Source organism: Euleptes europaea, chromosome 2, assembly GCF_029931775.1.
Source record: "Euleptes europaea isolate rEulEur1 chromosome 2, rEulEur1.hap1, whole genome shotgun sequence".
Classification (NCBI taxonomy): domain Eukaryota; kingdom Metazoa; phylum Chordata; class Lepidosauria; order Squamata; family Sphaerodactylidae; genus Euleptes; species Euleptes europaea.
Window position 1 is genome coordinate 99,879,437 of NC_079313.1, and position 19,953 is coordinate 99,899,389.

The 19,953-nt window shown below is 40.7% G+C and overlaps 1 protein-coding gene across 1 annotated transcript in view; it reads right to left on the reverse strand.

Annotated features, from left to right (window-relative positions):
* The window catches only part of CSDE1 (cold shock domain containing E1), a 36,385-nt gene that overhangs the window by 7,923 nt on the left and 8,509 nt on the right, over nt 1-19,953 (reverse strand). Inside the window, exons 5-20 of the mRNA XM_056845616.1 lie at nt 18,350-18,548; nt 17,375-17,484; nt 16,918-17,010; nt 16,404-16,501; nt 15,032-15,113; nt 14,397-14,525; nt 14,140-14,265; nt 13,660-13,872; nt 11,893-12,033; nt 11,647-11,805; nt 10,068-10,175; nt 9,541-9,716; nt 7,531-7,643; nt 3,498-3,617; nt 3,059-3,237; nt 542-705 (exon numbers count right to left, since the gene is read on the reverse strand). Of these exons, the coding sequence (XP_056701594.1) occupies nt 542-705; nt 3,059-3,237; nt 3,498-3,617; nt 7,531-7,643; nt 9,541-9,716; nt 10,068-10,175; nt 11,647-11,805; nt 11,893-12,033; nt 13,660-13,872; nt 14,140-14,265; nt 14,397-14,525; nt 15,032-15,113; nt 16,404-16,501; nt 16,918-17,010; nt 17,375-17,484; nt 18,350-18,548 (2,210 nt within the window). The remainder of the gene's footprint in view (nt 1-541; nt 706-3,058; nt 3,238-3,497; nt 3,618-7,530; nt 7,644-9,540; nt 9,717-10,067; nt 10,176-11,646; nt 11,806-11,892; nt 12,034-13,659; nt 13,873-14,139; nt 14,266-14,396; nt 14,526-15,031; nt 15,114-16,403; nt 16,502-16,917; nt 17,011-17,374; nt 17,485-18,349; nt 18,549-19,953) is intronic.

Sequence of the window (19,953 nt, forward strand, 5' to 3'; positions counted from 1 at the left end):
AATGGGTGACAGGAAAGTTTAAATGCCCCACGTAACACAGACCAGTTGGGGTGTACTACTTCCTCCTTCCCTGCTGCTGCTTGCTGCCTGCAAGCTCTTTAAAAATCATTTAATCTAATTTCGTAATCCTGGAAAGGGCAACATTCAGGTTTTCTCCCCTCTACATACAACTTTCCAATTCAATATCAGTACTCCCCATATTTAATGAAAACAATAATCATGCCCTTCCTAGCATGGAATAAAAACAATTTTTGAAGTGGACACCCCTACCACCAATCCCCTTACAGCCATTATACCCTTATCAATCAGTGCCATAACCAAAGAGCAGCATACAAAAAAAAAAAAAGGTTTCCATGAAGGAGTGCCCAGTTCAGAAAATAGCTGAACTAGTTTTGACAGATTTTCAAGACTGTTGTCTCTTTCCCAATAATGGGTACAAAGACCTTGTGTCAGATTTCAGTTATGGCTGCTCAAAGTAACCCTGCAAGTTGCTCCATAGGAGAATAAAAGCAAACAATTAAAAGTAATACCAATTTCTTACCTAACACGCCACACGTTACAGGCACTGCATTTTCCTGTGCGTTGATTGAGGATGACTGAAAACTCAACTTCATCACCAGCCTGCAGTTCCACACCATCCTGAACTTCTTTCACATGAAAAAAGAGCTTTTTGCTGTCGCCTACTTCATAGTTTATGAAACCAAACTGCAAGAACAATGGGAAATGCCTTATCAAATTAAGATGTACAATTTAAGGCACTAAAGGTTTCCATACGTAGGGCCGAAAGGAACTGTTTATAGCACACAATTTCTTATCAGTAGAACACAGTTTGTAGCCTTCATGATTTTAAAAACACATTAGTTCTTTGTCGTACTGCAACTCAAAGAAATTTGGAACAGGATTCTAGGAGCCTGTGATTGTTTCATTCTTCCACATGCAAGAACTTCAACACCTTTACACCCCAAAGGTACAAGTTCTGTGGACCCCTAAATAAACACAAACTCACACCATACATAATGTTCTATGGATACATAGCTAATGCCCTTATATCTACAAACATATAAATTGTGGAATGACAACATTCAGCCTTACTGGAAGTTAATTTTCTTCCTTAAGAGGTCAGGTACATGGAATGAAACCAAGCTAGGCTTCTACCTGTACAGAAGCACCTTAATACCAATGCTGTGTGTGTTATATGCCATCAAGTTGCTTCTGACTTACAGTGACCCTATGAATTAGTGTCCTTCAAAATGTCCTATCCTTTACAGCCTTGCTCAGGTCTTGCAGAATGAGGGCTGCGGCTTCCTCTATTGAGTCAATCCACCTCCTGTTGGGTCATCCTCTTTTCCTACTGCCTTCAACTTTTCCTAGCATTATTGTCTTTGTCTTCTCATTATGTGACCAAAGTACAATAGCCTCAGTTTAGCCATTTAGCTTCTAGGTACAATTCAAGCTTGATTTGATCTAGAACCCACTTAGTTGTCTTTTTGGTGGTCTATGGTATCCATATCCTGACCTGGATAGCCCAGGCTAGCCCAATCTCATCAGATCTCGGATACTAAGCAGGGTTGGCCTTGGTCAGGATTTGGATGGAACCACCAAGGAATACCAGGATTGCTATGCAGAGGCAGGCAATGGCAAACCACCTCTAAACATCTCCTGCTTTGAAAACCCTACAGTGTTGCCATAAGTCAGCTGCAACTTGATGACTAAAAAAAAAAAAGACCTGTAAAACTTTCTTCTAAGGCCATATTTCAAATTAACCATTTTTATTCTTGCCAGCTTCCTTCATTGTACAGCTTTTACATCTGTACATAGTAATGGGGAATACCACAGTACGAATTATCTTGATCTTGGTCTTTCAGCAATACATCCTTACACTTAAGGATCTTTTCTAGTTCCTTCATGGCTGCCCTTCTAAGTCTCATTCTCCTTCTGATTTCTTGGTTGCAGTCTCCCTTTTGGTTGATGACTGAGCCAGAGAACAGAAAATCTATAACAATTTCTTCACTGTCAACCTTAAAATGGCGTAATTCCTCAGTAGTCACTAGTAGTACCAATACTACATAATGTTATATTTAATTTATGGCACTTCCTGTTACACAATACCAGGTACCAGACACTGGGAGAAAAGCTGTTGCCAGCCAGAGTTTGCAATGCTAAAGCTAGATGGTATGACTATATTAGCTTAATGTCTACACTGAAGGTAGCCTTAAGGCAGAAACAGTGAAGCCCATAACCATAAAGACATATCTAAAACAAATCAATACAGAAAGAAAGTGAAAGGCATGGAAGTATTAGGATTTCCCCATAATTACAAGGCAAGCAATATACGAAGATTATTTTCCTTGCCCAAGAGACACAGCGTTAGAGACTTTAGGGAGATTTAGTACAGCGACATTAACTGAAACTACACTGAAGGACAGAATTACTTGCAGTCCAGCTAAATTACCTGTTTACCATTATTTTCCATCTCTCCATGAACTTTTACAGTGTTGATCAGAAAATACAAATTAGTGGTGTTGGACAAAGTAAAATAGCTTTTCATAGTTCATTATGTTTGTTCCTTACATATCTTAGGCTCGTAACACATCAGAATTGTTTCCATGCTACTTGCCCCCACAATGTTATCCTGCTAACATTTTAAAAATTTTTGCATACAATACCTGCTCTTCCTATCTGGGAATCTGAATGATCATGCATGTGGATCTAAGGCAGTGGACTTGGTAATGCTTTCCAGAATTAAACAGAAAGCTTTCCTTCTACAGCCAGCTCCAATTCATTCTGATATGCAGAATAACTGGCCATTAAAAGAGACTGATGGCAACAAAACCCTTAGAGTGAAGCCTTCATCAATATTTGGTCTCCTTACTTTTTTAATTTTGCATTTCGAAACACTGCCCAGGAGCCTAATCTGACACTGGAAAAAATGCTTGGTCACACTACTTTGAACCTGGCATTCTGAAAATCCTTTATTCTTTCAGGTATAAAGTTTAAATTCCACCGGCAGAGCATTAATGCAGTAAATATGAAGTGTCTTAAGGAGCCAACTACTGACCTGATCTTTCACACATTCCACCGTGGCCCTGCGGAAAGGTGTAATGTTGCAAGCCATTGTTTGTGCATTCTGACCAAGGACACAAAGTTGGAACTTTACAGTCTCTCCTTTTTGCAGACAGTCACTTTTGTTTGCCATACCAACAATTCCAAAGGGATAGACATCAGTTTTCATTTCCCCTAGAGAAGGGAGCACAAGGGAAAGATGTGTTGTCATTAAGAGTTCAGAATTAACAGCTTTTGTATACATTTTGTACTTTCTGCCCTAACAGGACAGAAAAGCAGGATATAAATATTAAGTATATTAAGTATCAGCTTACTGGTTTATCAAAATGCAAGGCTCATTTCAGCCAATATTTCTAGGCAGGAAAATCAGTAAGGTACCAAACCACTTAATTAAATGGACCAATAAACTACTAAAAAAACTAAACATCATTCACCTTCTTCCATGACTTCAATCATTCCCTGGTATTCAGTCTGAGTGGGATCTACACTCCTGAGAGGGCGAATTACTTTACCCGTGTAAACAGTCGGATCAGCTTCATCTGTGATGCCATTCACTACAAAATGAAGTAACACACATTACAAACTTTCATCAGGAAACTTGCATATAGAAGTTAGAGTATTACTCTAACAGGTTGGATCACATAGAACCAGACAAAGCAAATATGTGGAAAGATTTTGTCATCTCCCCTATTCCATTCAAAAGGAATGTTGTGGAACGCTAGATGGGAAGAAAGGATGAATTCCCTACAAACCACAAGTTATCTTCATGAGAGGGGGAAGTGGTATAGAAAGAAAGGAAAAGTGGAGTATGCAGTACTCAACTTACATGGCAAACAGCAGCCATTTCCATATTTCCATGATTCTTTTTTTGAAGATCATTCAATAGCAACTTTTGTCAGCAACTCTTTTCCTACCCCCTCACCCAGACCTCATATTTCTAACTTCCATTCAAATGTTGCTATAGTGGCTGATTTATTGTGAAGTAATAGCATAATTCGTTCAACATGTTAAGAACTTGTGGTTAAGGTTTTGATAAAGTAATTGTTCACTCTGAAAACCTATGCATTCCATCTGATTCCCAAATTACAAAGCTACCTCAGATTCCCTGGACTGAAAATGATGGGGAACTATCTGATCCTGGATTTAGCCCAAAGTAGCTGAAGTTAAGAGGAAATCAACTCATACAAATGTGAAACTTCGCCCTATTTATAATAAAGATTTGTAATGGAAAAGTGACAAGGGCAGTTTAGATGAGGCCATAAAAGACAGGCCTGTGTGCTCTGAAGGAGCTGGATATCTGCCCACATAGTATTTTTATTCTACCAAGCAACCATTGTGTTGGATGCAACATTTGCACAGGATTCATAGTTTTTCATCCCATGATAATTCCAGGGAAGAACTGTGAGGATCAGGCCTCTGCACACTGGCTTTCACATATATACAGCCTATGCAAACATTATATCAACCTTACAGGTTGCCAGAGTAGCCTGAGGTAGGACATGCAAACTCGACGAACAAGGACAATTCTTCTGCCCCACTATACATAGGTTCTACCCAGCTAGAAGTCTGCTTGACTAATACTACAGAAGATAGTTCTAAACTATGGGGTATTCTTCACGGTGGATTTTGCTTCCGTTTCGAATCGGAGCAAATAATAAACTGATTTAAATAGCTTTTTCATGGCAGTGCAGATTCTCCCCACATCCCAATTTTTCACGGGAGAAACAGCGCACTTCTCTGCGCTGCTTACGTCTGCTGCCGCTCATGACTCACCGCTCCAAATCCGCCTAATCCCGCCCACTCTTCCCATGATCCTGTGTGTGTGTGTTTGGGGGGGGGGCGTCCCGAGAGCAGCAAATCCAAGCCAAAACTCCCGTCACCCTTCTGAAGAGGGGCAGCCAGTCTGCTCTGGGTCTCCCTCCAGCCGGTGTGATCCTATGTGTGTGTGTGGGGGGGAGACCATGAGAGCAGCAAATCCAAGCCAAAACTCCCGTCACCCTTCTGAAGAGAGGCAGCCAGTCTGCTCTGGGTCTCCCTCCAGCCGGTGCGATCCTATGTGTGTGTGTGTTGGGGAGGGGCATCCTGAGAGCGGCAAATCCAAGCCAAAACCCCCATCACCCTTCTGAAGAGGGGCAGCCAGTCTGCTTTGGGTCTCCCTCCTGTCGGTGCGATCCTATGTGTGTGTGTGTGTGTGTTGGGGAGGGGCATCCTGAGAGCGGCAAATCCAAGCCAAAACCCCCATCACCCTTCTGAAGAGGGGCAGCCAGTCTGCTTTGGGTCTCCCTCCTGCCGGTGCGATCCTATGTGTGTGTGTGTGTTGGGGAGGGGCATCCTGAGAGCGGGAAATCCAAGCCAAAATCCCCATCACCCTTCTGAAGAGGGGCAGCCAGTCTGCTCTGGGTCTCCCTCCAGACGGTGCGATCCTATGTGTGTGTGTGTTGGGGGGGCATCCTAAAAGCGGCAAATCCAAGCCAAAACCCCCATCACCCTTCTGAAGAGGGGCAGCCAGTCTGCTTTGGGTCTCCCTCCTGCCGGTGCGATGCTGTTAGAGTGGCAACTCCCCCAGCCAATCACCGTTCTTGGGGGAGGAGAAAGGAGACGTCCCGGGGAGCGAAGCAAACATTTCTTCATGGGCATCCGAGCAACAAAATGCTCTTTTACTGGAAAGTACGGCTCAGAAGTGGTTTGGATTGCCTCTCTTTTAAACCGGCTTATTTTGCTCAGTGGGGGAAAACACGGCTCTGCAGTGAATAACCAAAATTTGCCTCCGACGCAAAACAGCGTCGAAACAGCACCAAATCTCCATGAAGAATACCCCTATGTGAAAGTCCACTCACTGGGGGAGAAGAGTCTAATTCCCCAATAATTGTACTACAAGGTAAAAGTAACACTAAAGTTTTTTATTTCTTCTGGAGAGTAAATATCACTGTATGTCCAGATAAACATACGTGTTTGCATTTTTTTGCACTCGTGTAGATCCCCCCCTCAAAATGGTGAGAATTTAAGCATATCAAGAGTTCTGATTGAGGAGCTCCTTGCAATCTGGGTAATATTTATCCCTTCTTTCTTAGACAAAAAAGAGCTTCAACACAGAATTTGTCCCAGCAATAACCACATCTGCCTTACTTGTTTTGTACTTTGAGTCTGATCTCATGGCAACAGTTAAATTCCAAAAGGCACAAAAATAAGCAGACAGCTAATATGAATGCCTAATATCATGTGACCAGAAAACTCTACAGTATCTTATTCCATTAAATGGCTTCTTTAATTTAAGAGTGCTTAGACTGTTAAAATTCCATTGGTTTGTCAGAGGACTTTTAAAAAAAAATAATGGATTAAATTCCTTTCTTGAATTAACATTGTTACAATGTCTGGTAAAATCTGTTTAGTGCAGCTGTCAATATTGAAACACTATCCTAAACTGAAGCCTCTGACCCAAAGATGCCATGATTTAGTGATACGTATTGTTACATGTGTGGCTGGATATTGCTGACCTGCTAACATGCCTGGTATTGGAGGCATTAGATTGGATCAGTGATAACCAACACCACTGCTTTCTTCACAACTCCCAAATCCAGCACCACCAAACACAATAACACTGGATTTGAGAACCCTATCGGGAAGACAGGAACAACAGGGGAGGAGCTTTACAGTTTTCTAACCAGTTTTGAGAAATTTTCTATTTCATTCAGTTATGCTTAGGTATGTGTGTTTGCCTAGCAATTGGTGTGTACTTTATGAAATACAAATCTGTAATAAATGAAATAAAGGATAATTGCTTCAGTTTGAATGATAGCTACAGTAAGAGGTGACATTAAAGACATTAATCTCTGCAATACCAATGCTAACAGAATTTTACTCCCCTTCAGAAGCATTTTCCCTGAAAATGTCAATGTAATCTATTAAACATACACTTTCTAAATGGAATTCCTTCAACTTGTTATTTGTAATCCAAATAAATACATCTGTGTTACGTGTAAAAAGATTTGCATTTGTAACCTCAACTTTTATTTTAGCCAATAAAGTTACACTGTCCTCCCTTGAAACACTTGCTTAAATAGAAACCAAACATGTATTTTTTTGGACAAAACCTGTTCTTGCACACCTTCCGTTCCCAGCTCACTACATAACAATTGTAGCACTGTAAAGACAAAATCAAATATGCTGTCAACAGCCACCACTTTTGTTTGTACTACAACTAAGGCAGCATTATTCATACGACATGCTGAACTGAAATGTTTTGTTTGAACCTATCTGGAGATGATCCTTTTATACTATTTCAAAAGGCACTTCTAGTCTCTTCCTGGAAGTTATAATTTCCTTTCAGACTAATTATTTTGGGTAAGAAATTATCACTTTCCTAGTACATTATACAGTTTAAGCCATAAACCAACATCCACTCAATTGTTATCACTATCGCATTCCCTGAAGATTACTTCTGGGCTTAAAAGAAAAGCTTGACTTTACCTGTATGAGTCTTGTTCACTTTCTCTGCACTGACTTTGTTTCCTTTGCCTTTTGATAAACTGTATTCAACCATATCTCCAAGTTCCAGGCTATCGATATCACCACAAAATTCACTGCACACAGAGAAAAAAATCTTCAGGATACATGAATGTGACTGAATGATTTCCCTTCAGCAATAGGAACCATTAAGACATTAACACTTCAACAAGCAAATTGCTAATATAAACAGAATGATCTTGACAAATCTTTTTTCAAAGGTTCAAAACAGAGTACAGAAGGCCATTGTAAGCAACCAGCTTTATTTTGTGATTTACAAAACCAGTTTAACCATCATATGAAGCAGCCCCACATCCACAGTGCCCCGCAAATGCATTTTCTGTGAGAACCCTTTTCCTACGTTAGATGGTTAACAGGAACAGATCATTTGTATTAACTATTTGCACAAATTAGGGCCAGGTCAGTGTTAAGAGGATGATGCTCAAGGAACTGTATGTTTAAATAAAAATGCCTAAATGCCATATTTAATTCATTAATCAAATTCACCTGAGTTCTTCATCTAGATGTATTATATATTTGTCACTATTAAGGTGTACACTGGAGCAATATTGTTGCATACAATACTGCTGTTCCAACTACGAAGTGCTTCCACATAAGTATCGTTGCCTCAGAAAGCCAGTCTGCTTGTAATGCTGCAAACATACCCAATTATGACTTCTACTATTAACATCAGAAGTCTACATAAAAGCATGGTATCAAATTCTAAACTGGGCCCTTTAAAGTGAGTTAAAAAAATATCTACACAATGGACCAGAGGGGATTTCTCTCCACCTATTAGAGGGAAGCCCAGTTTTATAGAAAAAACTGAAATCTTTTAAAATGATTTGGGTTAAAAATCCCAAAATAACCAAAGCAGCATTTGTAGCTTTAAAAGATTAATGTCCACTGAGATCTTGCAAGACTCCATTCTGAGATCTCAGTGTGCAAGACAACCACAGTATTGCCAAGCTTTTAAAATCTGTTCTTCTGTCAGTCAAAACATGGGGAGGGGGACTGAAAAAGGGAGTTAGATGAATGGGAGAGAAGAAAAGGGCTGTGAGAAGGAGAGAAAACAAGACTGAGTGGGTAGATAAAGGAAAATTTGTTGATGAGAAGGCAGCAGGTAAAGGGAACAGCTATGGGGCTGCTCATGTAAGAAAAAGAAAATAGCGTGGAGAGGAGGATACATGGGGAAACAATTCTTTGTGGGTCCCTTTTATTTTTATTATAATCCTAAATAAGCATTTTGTAAGAAAAAGCTCTTAAGTTCTCTCTTGTTAAGGCTTAAGGGCAACCTTATATCAGCAAAGTCATACCAGTTAGCATCAAGATCTAAATTTATTTTACCTTCTTCCCCACCCAATCAATCTGTTCCACAGCAGAAAGTGCAAAAAAAATTGCATACAACAATCTAGATGCTGGGACACTAACCCAACACTAACATTAGAAAGGGGACCCCTCTAAAACCCACACACAGAGAAATGCCATTAGATTAGAACATGGAAAGAGCTTTTCCTGCATCAGGCTGTGATGGTGGGCAACTGGAGGAGCAGCCATACCCACAAATACTATGGGAATTCAATTAGGACTCTGTAAAAGAGAGGAATAAGCTAACAAGGGTAGCAAGGCTCCACTTTTCTCAGGATACTATCCAATCTCCCCTTGGAATTTTGTAACCTTCCAGATATTTCAGACAACTCGGGAAGGGAGGTTCATGCCACAGTTTTGAGTTCACACTTGAACCAAAGTACTGAGGCTCTATGTAATGACTGCTTCACACCACATGTAGAGCGGCTCACCACTTAGATCTCCTTCCACTGTAAAGAAGGATCTTCAAGACTGCCAGTAGTCACTGGGAGCCTCAAACAGTAGCGCAGGGATTCCAGTGACCAGCAAAGTACATAGAAACTGTTTCAACTGATCTCGTTATGGCTGGTGCAGTGTGCAGAGCAGCTCTTAAATGCAGTCACTTGCCTGTAATGGAAGAAGATCTCCTTATCGTGATTGGCTGTTTCAATAAATCCAAAGTTATCCTTTAAAGTTGCCACATATCCCAAAAGCCTTTTTGAGCTGTAGTTCCTACCAAGCATTCTGACAGATGTGGCTGTCTGTAACCCAGTTCTCTTCACTTCACAGACAGTGAACTCAACCTGCATGGGAAGAATACATGTTAGAACAGCTGAACTAGGGAACCTTTTAGCAGGGTTAGAGATTACATACAGCTTTGGAAGTAGTTTAACTATATTGTTCACTCACTGAAGTTACCATAACTTTGACAGAACTGAATCTCTTCTGAATGCCCCTTATTTGTCACCCTACCCCCTACCTTCTTACGCCAATAAGTTCCTATACATTGTGCTGAAAAATTTAGAAGGCAATAATGCAGACATAGTAAATCGTAATTTAGTAGAGATCGCATTTTTCTACTAAGTAGGTCCTATTACTATGAGAATACTTCTAAAAAGCTGCAATATGCCAGATATTATGAATAGTTGTATTGCCTTATCTCCTATTTGTGGAGAAGTAGATCCTTCCACATCCTTGGCCTGATAGGGAACGGTCAGCTTCACACCACAGTCATCATAAGCAATTATTCCCTCTTCAGCTTCCTAAAAGAAACATAAGAAGTGACGCTAATCAACATCCAACCGATGTTGGTCTGGTGGTTAATACAACTATGGCACAGTAGCTGGAACTGCAAATACAGCTTATTCATTAGCAAGAAAATACAGCTTATTCATTAGCAAGAAAATTATCCTAGCCTTTTCAGTTTGTGGATTCCACCTGTTTACGCACAGTGTATCATATACCGTAAGAGTCCCTGCAACAATTTTACAATATAAGTGCTTCAAACAAACATACTGTACTTTTTCAGCTTACGATAATACAGGAAGTTGATCGACTCCTAATAACTTATGACCCATTTGCAAGTATGAATTACCTAGCACCCCATGTACAGTGACACTGCTAGCGTTGGGGCTTTTCATTAATCCTAATTAAAAGAAGATTTCAAGTGGGTTTTCTGAAACAGGTATTCCCTTATTTCAAGTATCTAACTGAAGTATCTTTTAAAAAGGTATTTTAAATGGTTCACTAGCTTTTGAAATTCCATTACCATGCAGGAAAAGAGTAAGAGACTCTTGACCAGTCTTTACTTGGTGCTTCGGAGTGACTTATAAACAAGGGCTCCCTGGTAAGGACTTTGATTGCTCATTTAATGCAAAATCTGTACACACACACCACCAACACTTGACACACTGCATATGGCATATACTTGTTGAAATCCACTATTTTCAGATTTGCCTGTCTAAAAGGAATGTTTGAGCATATTGACAAAGGATGCTCCTAGTTCCATCCCAGGAATTATAATGAGCATTCATAAGCAGCCTCCCTTCAGTCTGATGCATGCATGTGGTTTGGTATTAAGGTATTGTGCTTCACCCTTCTACCAATTTATTTTCATGCAGCTTCTAGAGGTGCAACCAAAGTGAACATCCTTTAAAAGCCACTAAGAACACAGTCACCCAAGCCTCGTTAGATGCTGATGGTTTAGTTTACTTTGACATGAGGGGTATTTGAACAATATTTTAGGGCTTTAAATTTAAACTCAGTGCATCATCATGCACCCAGTTGCCAAGTATCTACAACTAGTTGTGTGTACTCTCGACAAACTTGCCTGAGGTGAGACTACATGAATCAGCTATCAAGCACCCCAGTTTTTTCTTGCTCAACACTAGTGTCAATATTTTCGTAAGTAAGATGCAACAGACTATCCAGAATATGCTTTTGGGGGAGGGGGGAAAGCTAATTGTTCCAACCCTGGAATTCTGTGCCTACAAGATGCAAATCAAGATGTATCACGTGCTGAACCTCGTCCTCCAACAAGCAATATATTTATTTAGAGCATTTACACGCCGCCAAAGTGGCAAACAAGGCATGAAAACATTAGAAGCATTTAAAATATAAAATATTTAATAAGAATAAAAACATACAAACGCAACCAAATGGGTTGGTTGTCTGATACTTCAAGAAAATTACTATTTGCCCTGAGGAGGCGAAAAGCCCCAAAGCAATTATTACCTTCTCTTTGCCTTTGTTTGGACTAGTAGATTTGGCAGAAGTGGCTTCCTTTTCTATAGTGCCCACAAAACGATGATCTGATTGGGTATGAAATGAAACAGTACCCTTGGGAAGTTTTTTAATTCTTATAGCATGATTTCTTTGAGCAGACAGCATGTCCTGGAAGAAAAAAGGCCAAGAAAATGTTACACAAAGTACCATAAAAATGGGGCCCCAAACTCTGGAAAAAATCGAAGTTTTGCTTACAGGAACCACTGTGAACTCTACTTCATCTGAAATGTGGAGCTGATTGCCATCTAGAATTTCACTGAAGTGAAAGAACATGCGGGCATCTCTATCAACACATTTAATGAAACCAAAGCCATCTCTCATTGCTGCAATCACACCCTGTGGACATAAGACATGGGTTATTTCAGTTAGTGAAGCATTTGTAGAAAATCTCTCTCTCTCTCTCTCTCTCTCTCTCTCTCTCTCTCTCTATATATATATATATACACACACACACACACACACACACACACACACAGTAATTACTGTTGGCTACCAAGCAAGTCTCCCTTGATTCAGAAGACAATTTCATTAGATTCTCAGAATTTAGTCCTCCCAACTTCTGAGGAACTAAGAAGGTTAGTCAGCTCCCTATACAGTGAATCAATGCATCAACACAACATTCTTCAGATCAGGCCAGGATTGCCATCTACTTAGATTAGCTCAGCCTTGCAAATTAAGCCCACAAAAAATTACAGGTCCACATTTTTTTTAAACAAGTCCAACTGTCTACAAATTACTGTGGTAGCCATTGTCACCCAAAAGTAAAAAAGAACCACCACAAACCATTACAAATTTCCAGAATGCTCCCATATAAATCATCAGATCAGAAGCTGCCTTTAACACCTACAGTAATCTGGTACTTGGGATATTTGTATAATGCAACTGCATGATGAACAAGGCTACAACTTATTTCTTTAAGAATTAACTTGCTACATCTTCTGCTGAATATGCATCCACTCTATTCATGTTAACAGCCCATAAGCCATACACCAAGAAAAAATTTAAGAAATGGAAATGGCAAAGAAAAAATTTGCCACAGCAACTGTAAAGGTAAAGGTCCCCTGTGTAAGCACCGGGTCATTCCTGACCCATGGGGTGATGTCACATCCCGACGTTTCCAAGGCAGACTTTTGTTTACGGGGTGGTTTGCCAGTGCCTTCCCCAGTCATCTTTCCCTTTACCCCCAGCAAGCCGGGTACTCATTTTACCGACCTCGGAAGGATGGAAGGCTGAGTCAACCTTGAGCCGGCTACCTGAAACCAACTTCCGTTGGGATTGAACTCAGGTCGTGAGCAGAGCTTTTGACTGCAGTACTGTAGCTTACTACTCTGTGCCACAGGGCTCTTGTACAACTGTACATGCTTTTAAAAACTGTACAGCAACTGTAAATGCTTTTAAAAAGCCACTCAGAAACAATGGGTATCAGAAGTGGCTGAATATTTTAACAGCCATTTTGCAAAAAACTTTTCCCTGGCAACAGTGTGTTTGGAACAATAAAAGAAAACATGCAATAATGAAATAACTACTGACAAGGAGCAATCACAAAAACATTGTTCTGCAGCAATCCCAGCAAGATACCATCTTAATTTAGGATATCATCAGCATATACATTTAGGATGAGAATTCAAAGTATTTGATTCCCAGATGGATTGGGGAAAATGTTCGTCTGGCATCTTGGATTAATAGGCTCCAGTCTTAATAATTAAGAAGTGTTTTTACACAATACTCTTTCCTGCTGAAAATGCATCACTGCTTCATGGCAGTACAATTATTCTCAAAGCCAAGGGAACTGCAGTGTGCTGAACATTCAAAATAATTCCCACTACCTCATTCATCGCTACAGGAATCTGACACCCTAGGCTTAGCTGCAGTCCAAGCAAAGCAAAAAATATGTGACTATAATACCACGCATAGAAGTCATATTCCACTCCCATCTCTCTACAGAGAACGCTTAATGCTTACCATTTCTCTAGCCTCACTAGTAAACTGGAAAGTATTGGGAAGAACTTCAATATTAGTGGCTCGTTCCAACTTGTCACGCCGATCCGTTGAAATGTTGAATCTCACGTGGTCACCTTCTAGCAGTGTCACCTTTGATTTTGTATCTTTATCTCCAAAGGGAAGTTCTTTAGGAATCACAAAGTCAACTTTTATACGCCCAGGCAGTGGGTCATTCTGATCACAGGATTTTTAAAAAAGAGAGAGAGAGTTGAAATTAGAACAAGGTGAGAACCAAAGAAACAACACAGTGCTGCAGAGGACTGCACCCACAATGGAAAAGGCCACAGAGCGAATGGAAGAAAAGCTTAGGATTGAAGGCATTACCTTGCCCATGTGAATAGTTTCTCCAAATTTTCTTTACTCAGTACCATTTGTCACAATGTTTAAAATCAAACCACACTAGGTGTAAAAAGCCAAAAATTGAATAAGCTGCACAATTACCTGATTTTTGTTGGGTACTTTTGGAATTACTTTGGTTACTGTTCCCTCAAAATGTTCAATGCTGATATCTTCAAAAATAACAGTTCCTTGAGGCAAAAGTCTTACTTCGGTTGCAACTTCTTTACCCTATAAGACAAGGCAGGTATTCAGCTATGTGGAAGCTGTATGTCACGTACAGTCAAAAAACTAATAAGATATTTAAGGCTGCTTCCAAAGCCATTAACCTAGAATTTAGATTTTAAAGAATTTGGCCTTACATTTCTGTCTCTGATTGTGAACTCCACATCATCACCAGGCTGTAAGGCTTCTAGGTCACCTTTAAATTCGCTATAGTGAAAGAATATCTCCTTTACAACATCACCCCTTTCAATGAATCCAAAGGCTTCCTAAGAGAAGGACACAAATATTTAGCAAGACATTATCTTGGCACAGCACACCTAACAGATCTTAGCTAAAATGAATGTTTTAGGAGACTAGCAGTCTCCGACCTGGATTGCCAAGGCTATCTCATCAGATCTCAGCTAAGCAGGGTCAACCCTGGCTAGTATTTTGATGGGAGACCATGAAGAAATACCAAGGTTATGACTCGGAGGTAGGCAAGGGTAAGCTACCTCCAAAGAAAACCCTATGGAGTCTCCATAAGTCAGCTGTGACTTGACAGCAAAAAAAGCAGTCAAAGAGGGGGGAAAAACCCTCAGTGTTTTAAAGAAGTTCAGCAGTTTAAACCGTTCTAAGTATTTCAGGATTGGTAGAAAGAACATTGTTATCCATAATAAATGCTCACATTTTTCTGCAGGCTTTGTGCACTTTTCCCTTCTAAACCAATAAAAGGGTAATCATCAGGGGACCCTGTTACTTCACACTTAAGTGAAAGTTGCAAAGTGTTAGTTACCTTCATGGCACAAACTACTCCTTGACACCGAGCTTGTTTCTTTTTCAAAAGCATAATGTTACGAGCACTTACAGCACCAGTACTAGAAAGGGGGAAAAAAAGACAAACTTACTCCACAAGATTTCTCTCAATACCTTTGTTACAGACAACATTTTTTGAAGGGTACATATTTGGTATATACAAATCTCCTCCTGTTAAGTGATTCGTTATTTCAGAAAGGCAATGTCAGCTTATATACTTGAAAAAAAAACATCTGAAATTGCCGTGGCGTCTTTCAAATTCCCAAATAAAGAGCTAGACTGAGATTCACTATTCATCAGTCTGACGTGCTTCCCTTGCGGCCCTCCCTCAACGACTGGTCCACTGCGTCTTACAGCCCCGGCGGGCGTCAGCTTCCCAGGCTTCAGAATTGGAGCTTAGAAGTGAGGACGCTCTCCAAACCGTCTTCTCCCGGCACAGGGTGTTTTGGCTGCCGCCTAGCACACCCAAATGCCTCCTTCCTCCTCCGCTTCTGCTTTTATGGGCTTTCCTCCCCATAAACTCCCATGAGGCCCGCCCTCCGTGGGCCGTTGGGCTCAGTCCTCCCGTTCCCGCATTCGCGCTGCCGCGCCCGACCGCCCCAACCTTCCAGGGGGCGACCACTCCCTGTCCCGGCGTGGAGTCGCTCCGCTCTCGCTTGGGCTCCGTCGGCTCCCATTCTTCCCCTTCCCAGTGCTCCCGTCTTCTCCCCATTCCCCTCTTTCTCCGACGGCTCCTCCTGGGAGCCGCCTCCACCCGCGGTGGATTCCCCCTCCCCTGCTGGAATGCAGGGCCGAGTTCCAGCCTCTGCCGGGTCCCCCGGTCTCAGGGTGCCCACTGCCCGGGAAGGGGGTGTCCCTGCCTCTCCCCCAGGGCCGGTGCCGTCTGCATTGGGCCGGCACACTCCCCCCTGGGGCGCAAGGTTGGCGTTCTTGCCTCCTTCCGTTTCCCCTGCCGGCTCTGTCTCCTGCCGTGCCGCTGGCGGGCCCGCCCGCCCCCGTCCCTCCCTCCCGCCTGGTAAGTGGGGTTGCCTCCCCAGGGGTTGGGGTTCTCCCAGAGGGCCGGGTGTGGCGGTGGGGTCGAGGCGCAGTCCCGAGGGCCCGCCCCAGGCCGCGGACCTGGGGCAGTTTTGAAGAAGCATACAAATGAACTATGAACTTTAATAACTGTTCCAAACCACAGCACTTTTAGCAAGACTACTATGATTGAGAAGACAGTGAATGTTGAACAGCAAGTTTCACCTTAAAGTAGAAACACCAGTTTCTGGTAACTCTAGTTTCAGGAAAGTTTTAGTACTGAAAAGAGCATGAAATTACTACACAGTAAGTTACTTCATAATAAACGATCAACTTACTGTTTATTTGTATCAATAATAAAGTTTATTTTATCTCCAGTTTCCAGCTGAACATTTCCTTCAACATCTTCTGGGGTATAAGTTAAGTAGAAGACTTCCTGCAGGAAAAAATTGATTTAGGATTAATATTTTGCTAGCTCAAGAGAAATGATAAGATTATTTTGACTGCTGAGGTTTCGAGCTCTAGAAAGTACTGGGTATTTGTAGTATTGCGTACAGTTTTATGAAACTAAAAAAAATCAGCAATCACATTAGTGAACTTTAAACTTTTCTACTTCAACATTTTAATTAATTTAGCTCTAGTCTGAAGTCCTGAAAATATTTCAGAATTATATATTCAAGACACATCAGATTTCTTCTAATGAACTTTTGTTTAAAGATTACAAGATTAACAATTTACATTTAAACTTTTCAAAATTCAGGTACAGTTTTAGCTACCTACTCTAACAAGTATTTTAGCGTAAGTTACATGGGAGGATCAATCAAAAGTTTTAAGTAAATACATAAGTTTTACCCCATTACGTTCGTAGCATACACTCCCTGTTGGACTCTGACCCGGGGCAGCTGGAGACTTACTCTCTAAGTTGTGAGGAACAGCACACACAACCTACCAGTCAAAAAAAAATCCATTGCTAATTATTTCCAGAGGCAGCATTACGCATCACAGACTGTTAGTTATCTTCTATTATACACTCAGGGATGCAGTTTACAGGTAACCCACAACAGTACGCCATGCTGCAAAGGTTAAATCTTACAGAACTTATGTGAACTGTAAGAGTTGCTCTTGGTTAGGTAAAACCCCAATTTTATGTACTGCCAAAAACAAGAAAAAATTAAATTTGATTTGAGAAAAATGTGTATGTAACTAAGGAGAGGCATGCTACACTCAACTCTGCCCTTGTCTGTTTGACCACAGCAGATGCAAATGGCATGCATGGAAGAAAAAAAATAAAAACATCACATCCACTAACTTGTCCATTTATTCGCTCTTCAGGTAATGTTTCGGTTTTTATCTTCACCAGTTTAATAGCAATAGGTTTTCCAGTTCGCCGATCAGAAGAGACTTCAAATTCAACATCATCTGTAAAACAATTAGAGCCACAATAATTTTTACAGATTTCAGTTATACATAAACAGAATAGGCACTGACACACAAACATAACTTTTTTCCTTTACTTAGGCAGCACTGCTGATGACCACAACAAATAGCCTAGTTTCAAAAGTGCTTGTAAGGTGCTATTATGCCTATAAACAAACTACAGCTATTGAAAAAGGGTTCTTTGGATCTCAACCAAGAACAGACTTTGATCATGCATCAAAATGAATAGCCATGTGAAACAAGTCCATTCAGGGTGTTTCATGCTCACCTCAGCTCCTTCTGTACAGCATTTATATCCCACTCTTTCTACCATTAAGGAGCATTTTCCACACTGATGTGTCTGCTAAGGAAGTAGAAGAGTTGGTTTTTATATGCCAACTTTTTCTACCACTTAAGGATCAAACCAGCTTTCAATCACCTTTCCTTCCCCACAACAGACACCCTGTGAGGTAGGTGGGACTGAAAGAGTTGTGACTAGCCCAAGGTCAACCAGCTGGCTTCATGCGTTGGAGTGGGGAAACCAACCCAGTTCACCTGCAGCTGTACACTATGTACCATTTTTGATCTCTGTTGCAAACTAGTCTACCATCAATGAACTTACAAGGAAGCTTGTCTGATATCTCATCTCAAAGAGGAACCCCCCCAAAACACCCAAGGAACATAGCCTGAAAACTATTTTAGTACACTCCCCCAAGGCAGCACCTCAGGAACAGCACTACAGCAAGGTAACAGTTTTACGGACTACAGGTGGATGACTCTGTAGCAGGAAGAGGTGTTAAGCTTTGTAACACAAGTTAAGATAGTTCTCAGTTATAAACTCTGAGAATTCTACCGGTCCTTTAATTACCTCCTACTTTAAGTTCCTGTAGGTTGCCATTATACTGTGAACAGTGGAAGAACAGTCTTGCTTGCCGTTCTGAACACTGAATGAATCCATAGGAGGTCAGCAGTTTTTCAATAACCCCAGTTTCACGCAGTCCTGCAGAAGTACCATTGGGGTACCCGTTGTGTCCATTGTTATGGAGAAGGTTTGGATCAAAGCTCATCTGAAATCAAAAGGAAACTTGTTAACTCTTCCAAGAGCAATCCCCATTCCTTTATTAGTCTTACTCAATATAATACAGTAGAAAAGAGCAAGAGTCCAGTAGCACCTTAAAGTCATACTAGCTAGTCATTCTAGCTGTATCTGAAGAAGTGAGCTGTGGCTCACGAAAGCTCATACCCTGCCAGAAATTTTGTTGGTCTTTAAGATGCTACTGGACTCTTGCTCTTTTCTACTGCTACTGACAGACTAACACAGCTACCCATCATGATCTATCAATATAATACAGAACAAGTACTGAATGAATGCCAACAATCAAAGACTATCAAACAAGAAAGTTGGCAACTAACAGCTAATGAGACATAGGGTTTATGAGATACCTGCCAACAGCTGTAGAACTCAGCTTTAACTAACTACACATGGGTAATTCAACTTACTGTATACACGCCATAAACTCAATACAGCACTCAAGATCAGCCTAATACAGCCTGCATTTGACAACAGATGTCATCAATAAAGCAAAGCCAAAACATTATGAACAAACTTCGTCTCAAAATGACTTCCATAATTGCTTTAGTCCCAACATCACCCTTAAAATTTTACAAAATATTGGGACTACCAGGTGTCATCACTTGCCATAGTAATTGATCTTAAATGTTCCTGCAGCATCTGAAATGGATCTGTTAACTCCATTAAAAGGAGTGGAAATATTAGAGGTAAATGGCTAATGTTCAATATTCCATAGCTTTTCTATAAATAGGTAAAATAAATCAGTCTTCAAGTCTTTAATCATATGGGACTTTTACAACAATTTGGCTAACAAATAAAATCCAGCACAGTTATTATTAGGGCACCCCTCGTAATGTGTTAAAGGAACCAGTGAAAACACCATGCAAGTTCAAAACAAGGCAATGGCAAAACCATGCATTCTGAAACTATATTACACACATGCTGCAGTTTCCTGTGTATCTGTTTAAGAAAAGCAATTTTCTGCTACTCTGAACAACCACAGGGGTACAAAAATCCCAAACATAAGACACGTTAGAAACTGCCAAGTTGTATGACTTAACAGATCACCTGCCAAACTGAACTGAAATCTGATAATAAAAGCAGTCTGTATCATCAGCCACAGTAAGTTCTTGACCTACCATTCAAGAACAATGTTGCATATGAAGTTCACAGGCAGTTTGAAGACAAAAACTGCAATATTAAACTCACTAACCATGGAGTAACTCCAGATGAGCTCAACAAGAAAAGCAAGTATGCATGTATAAGTATGGACTGGAAAAGTCTTTAGAGGCTTTTTAATCAACTGGGACTTGTAAGAAGGTGATAATATAACATATTAGAAAAGTGGGAACTTTTTATCTCCAAAGTAAATCACTCCCCCTCCCCAAACCCTAAACCAC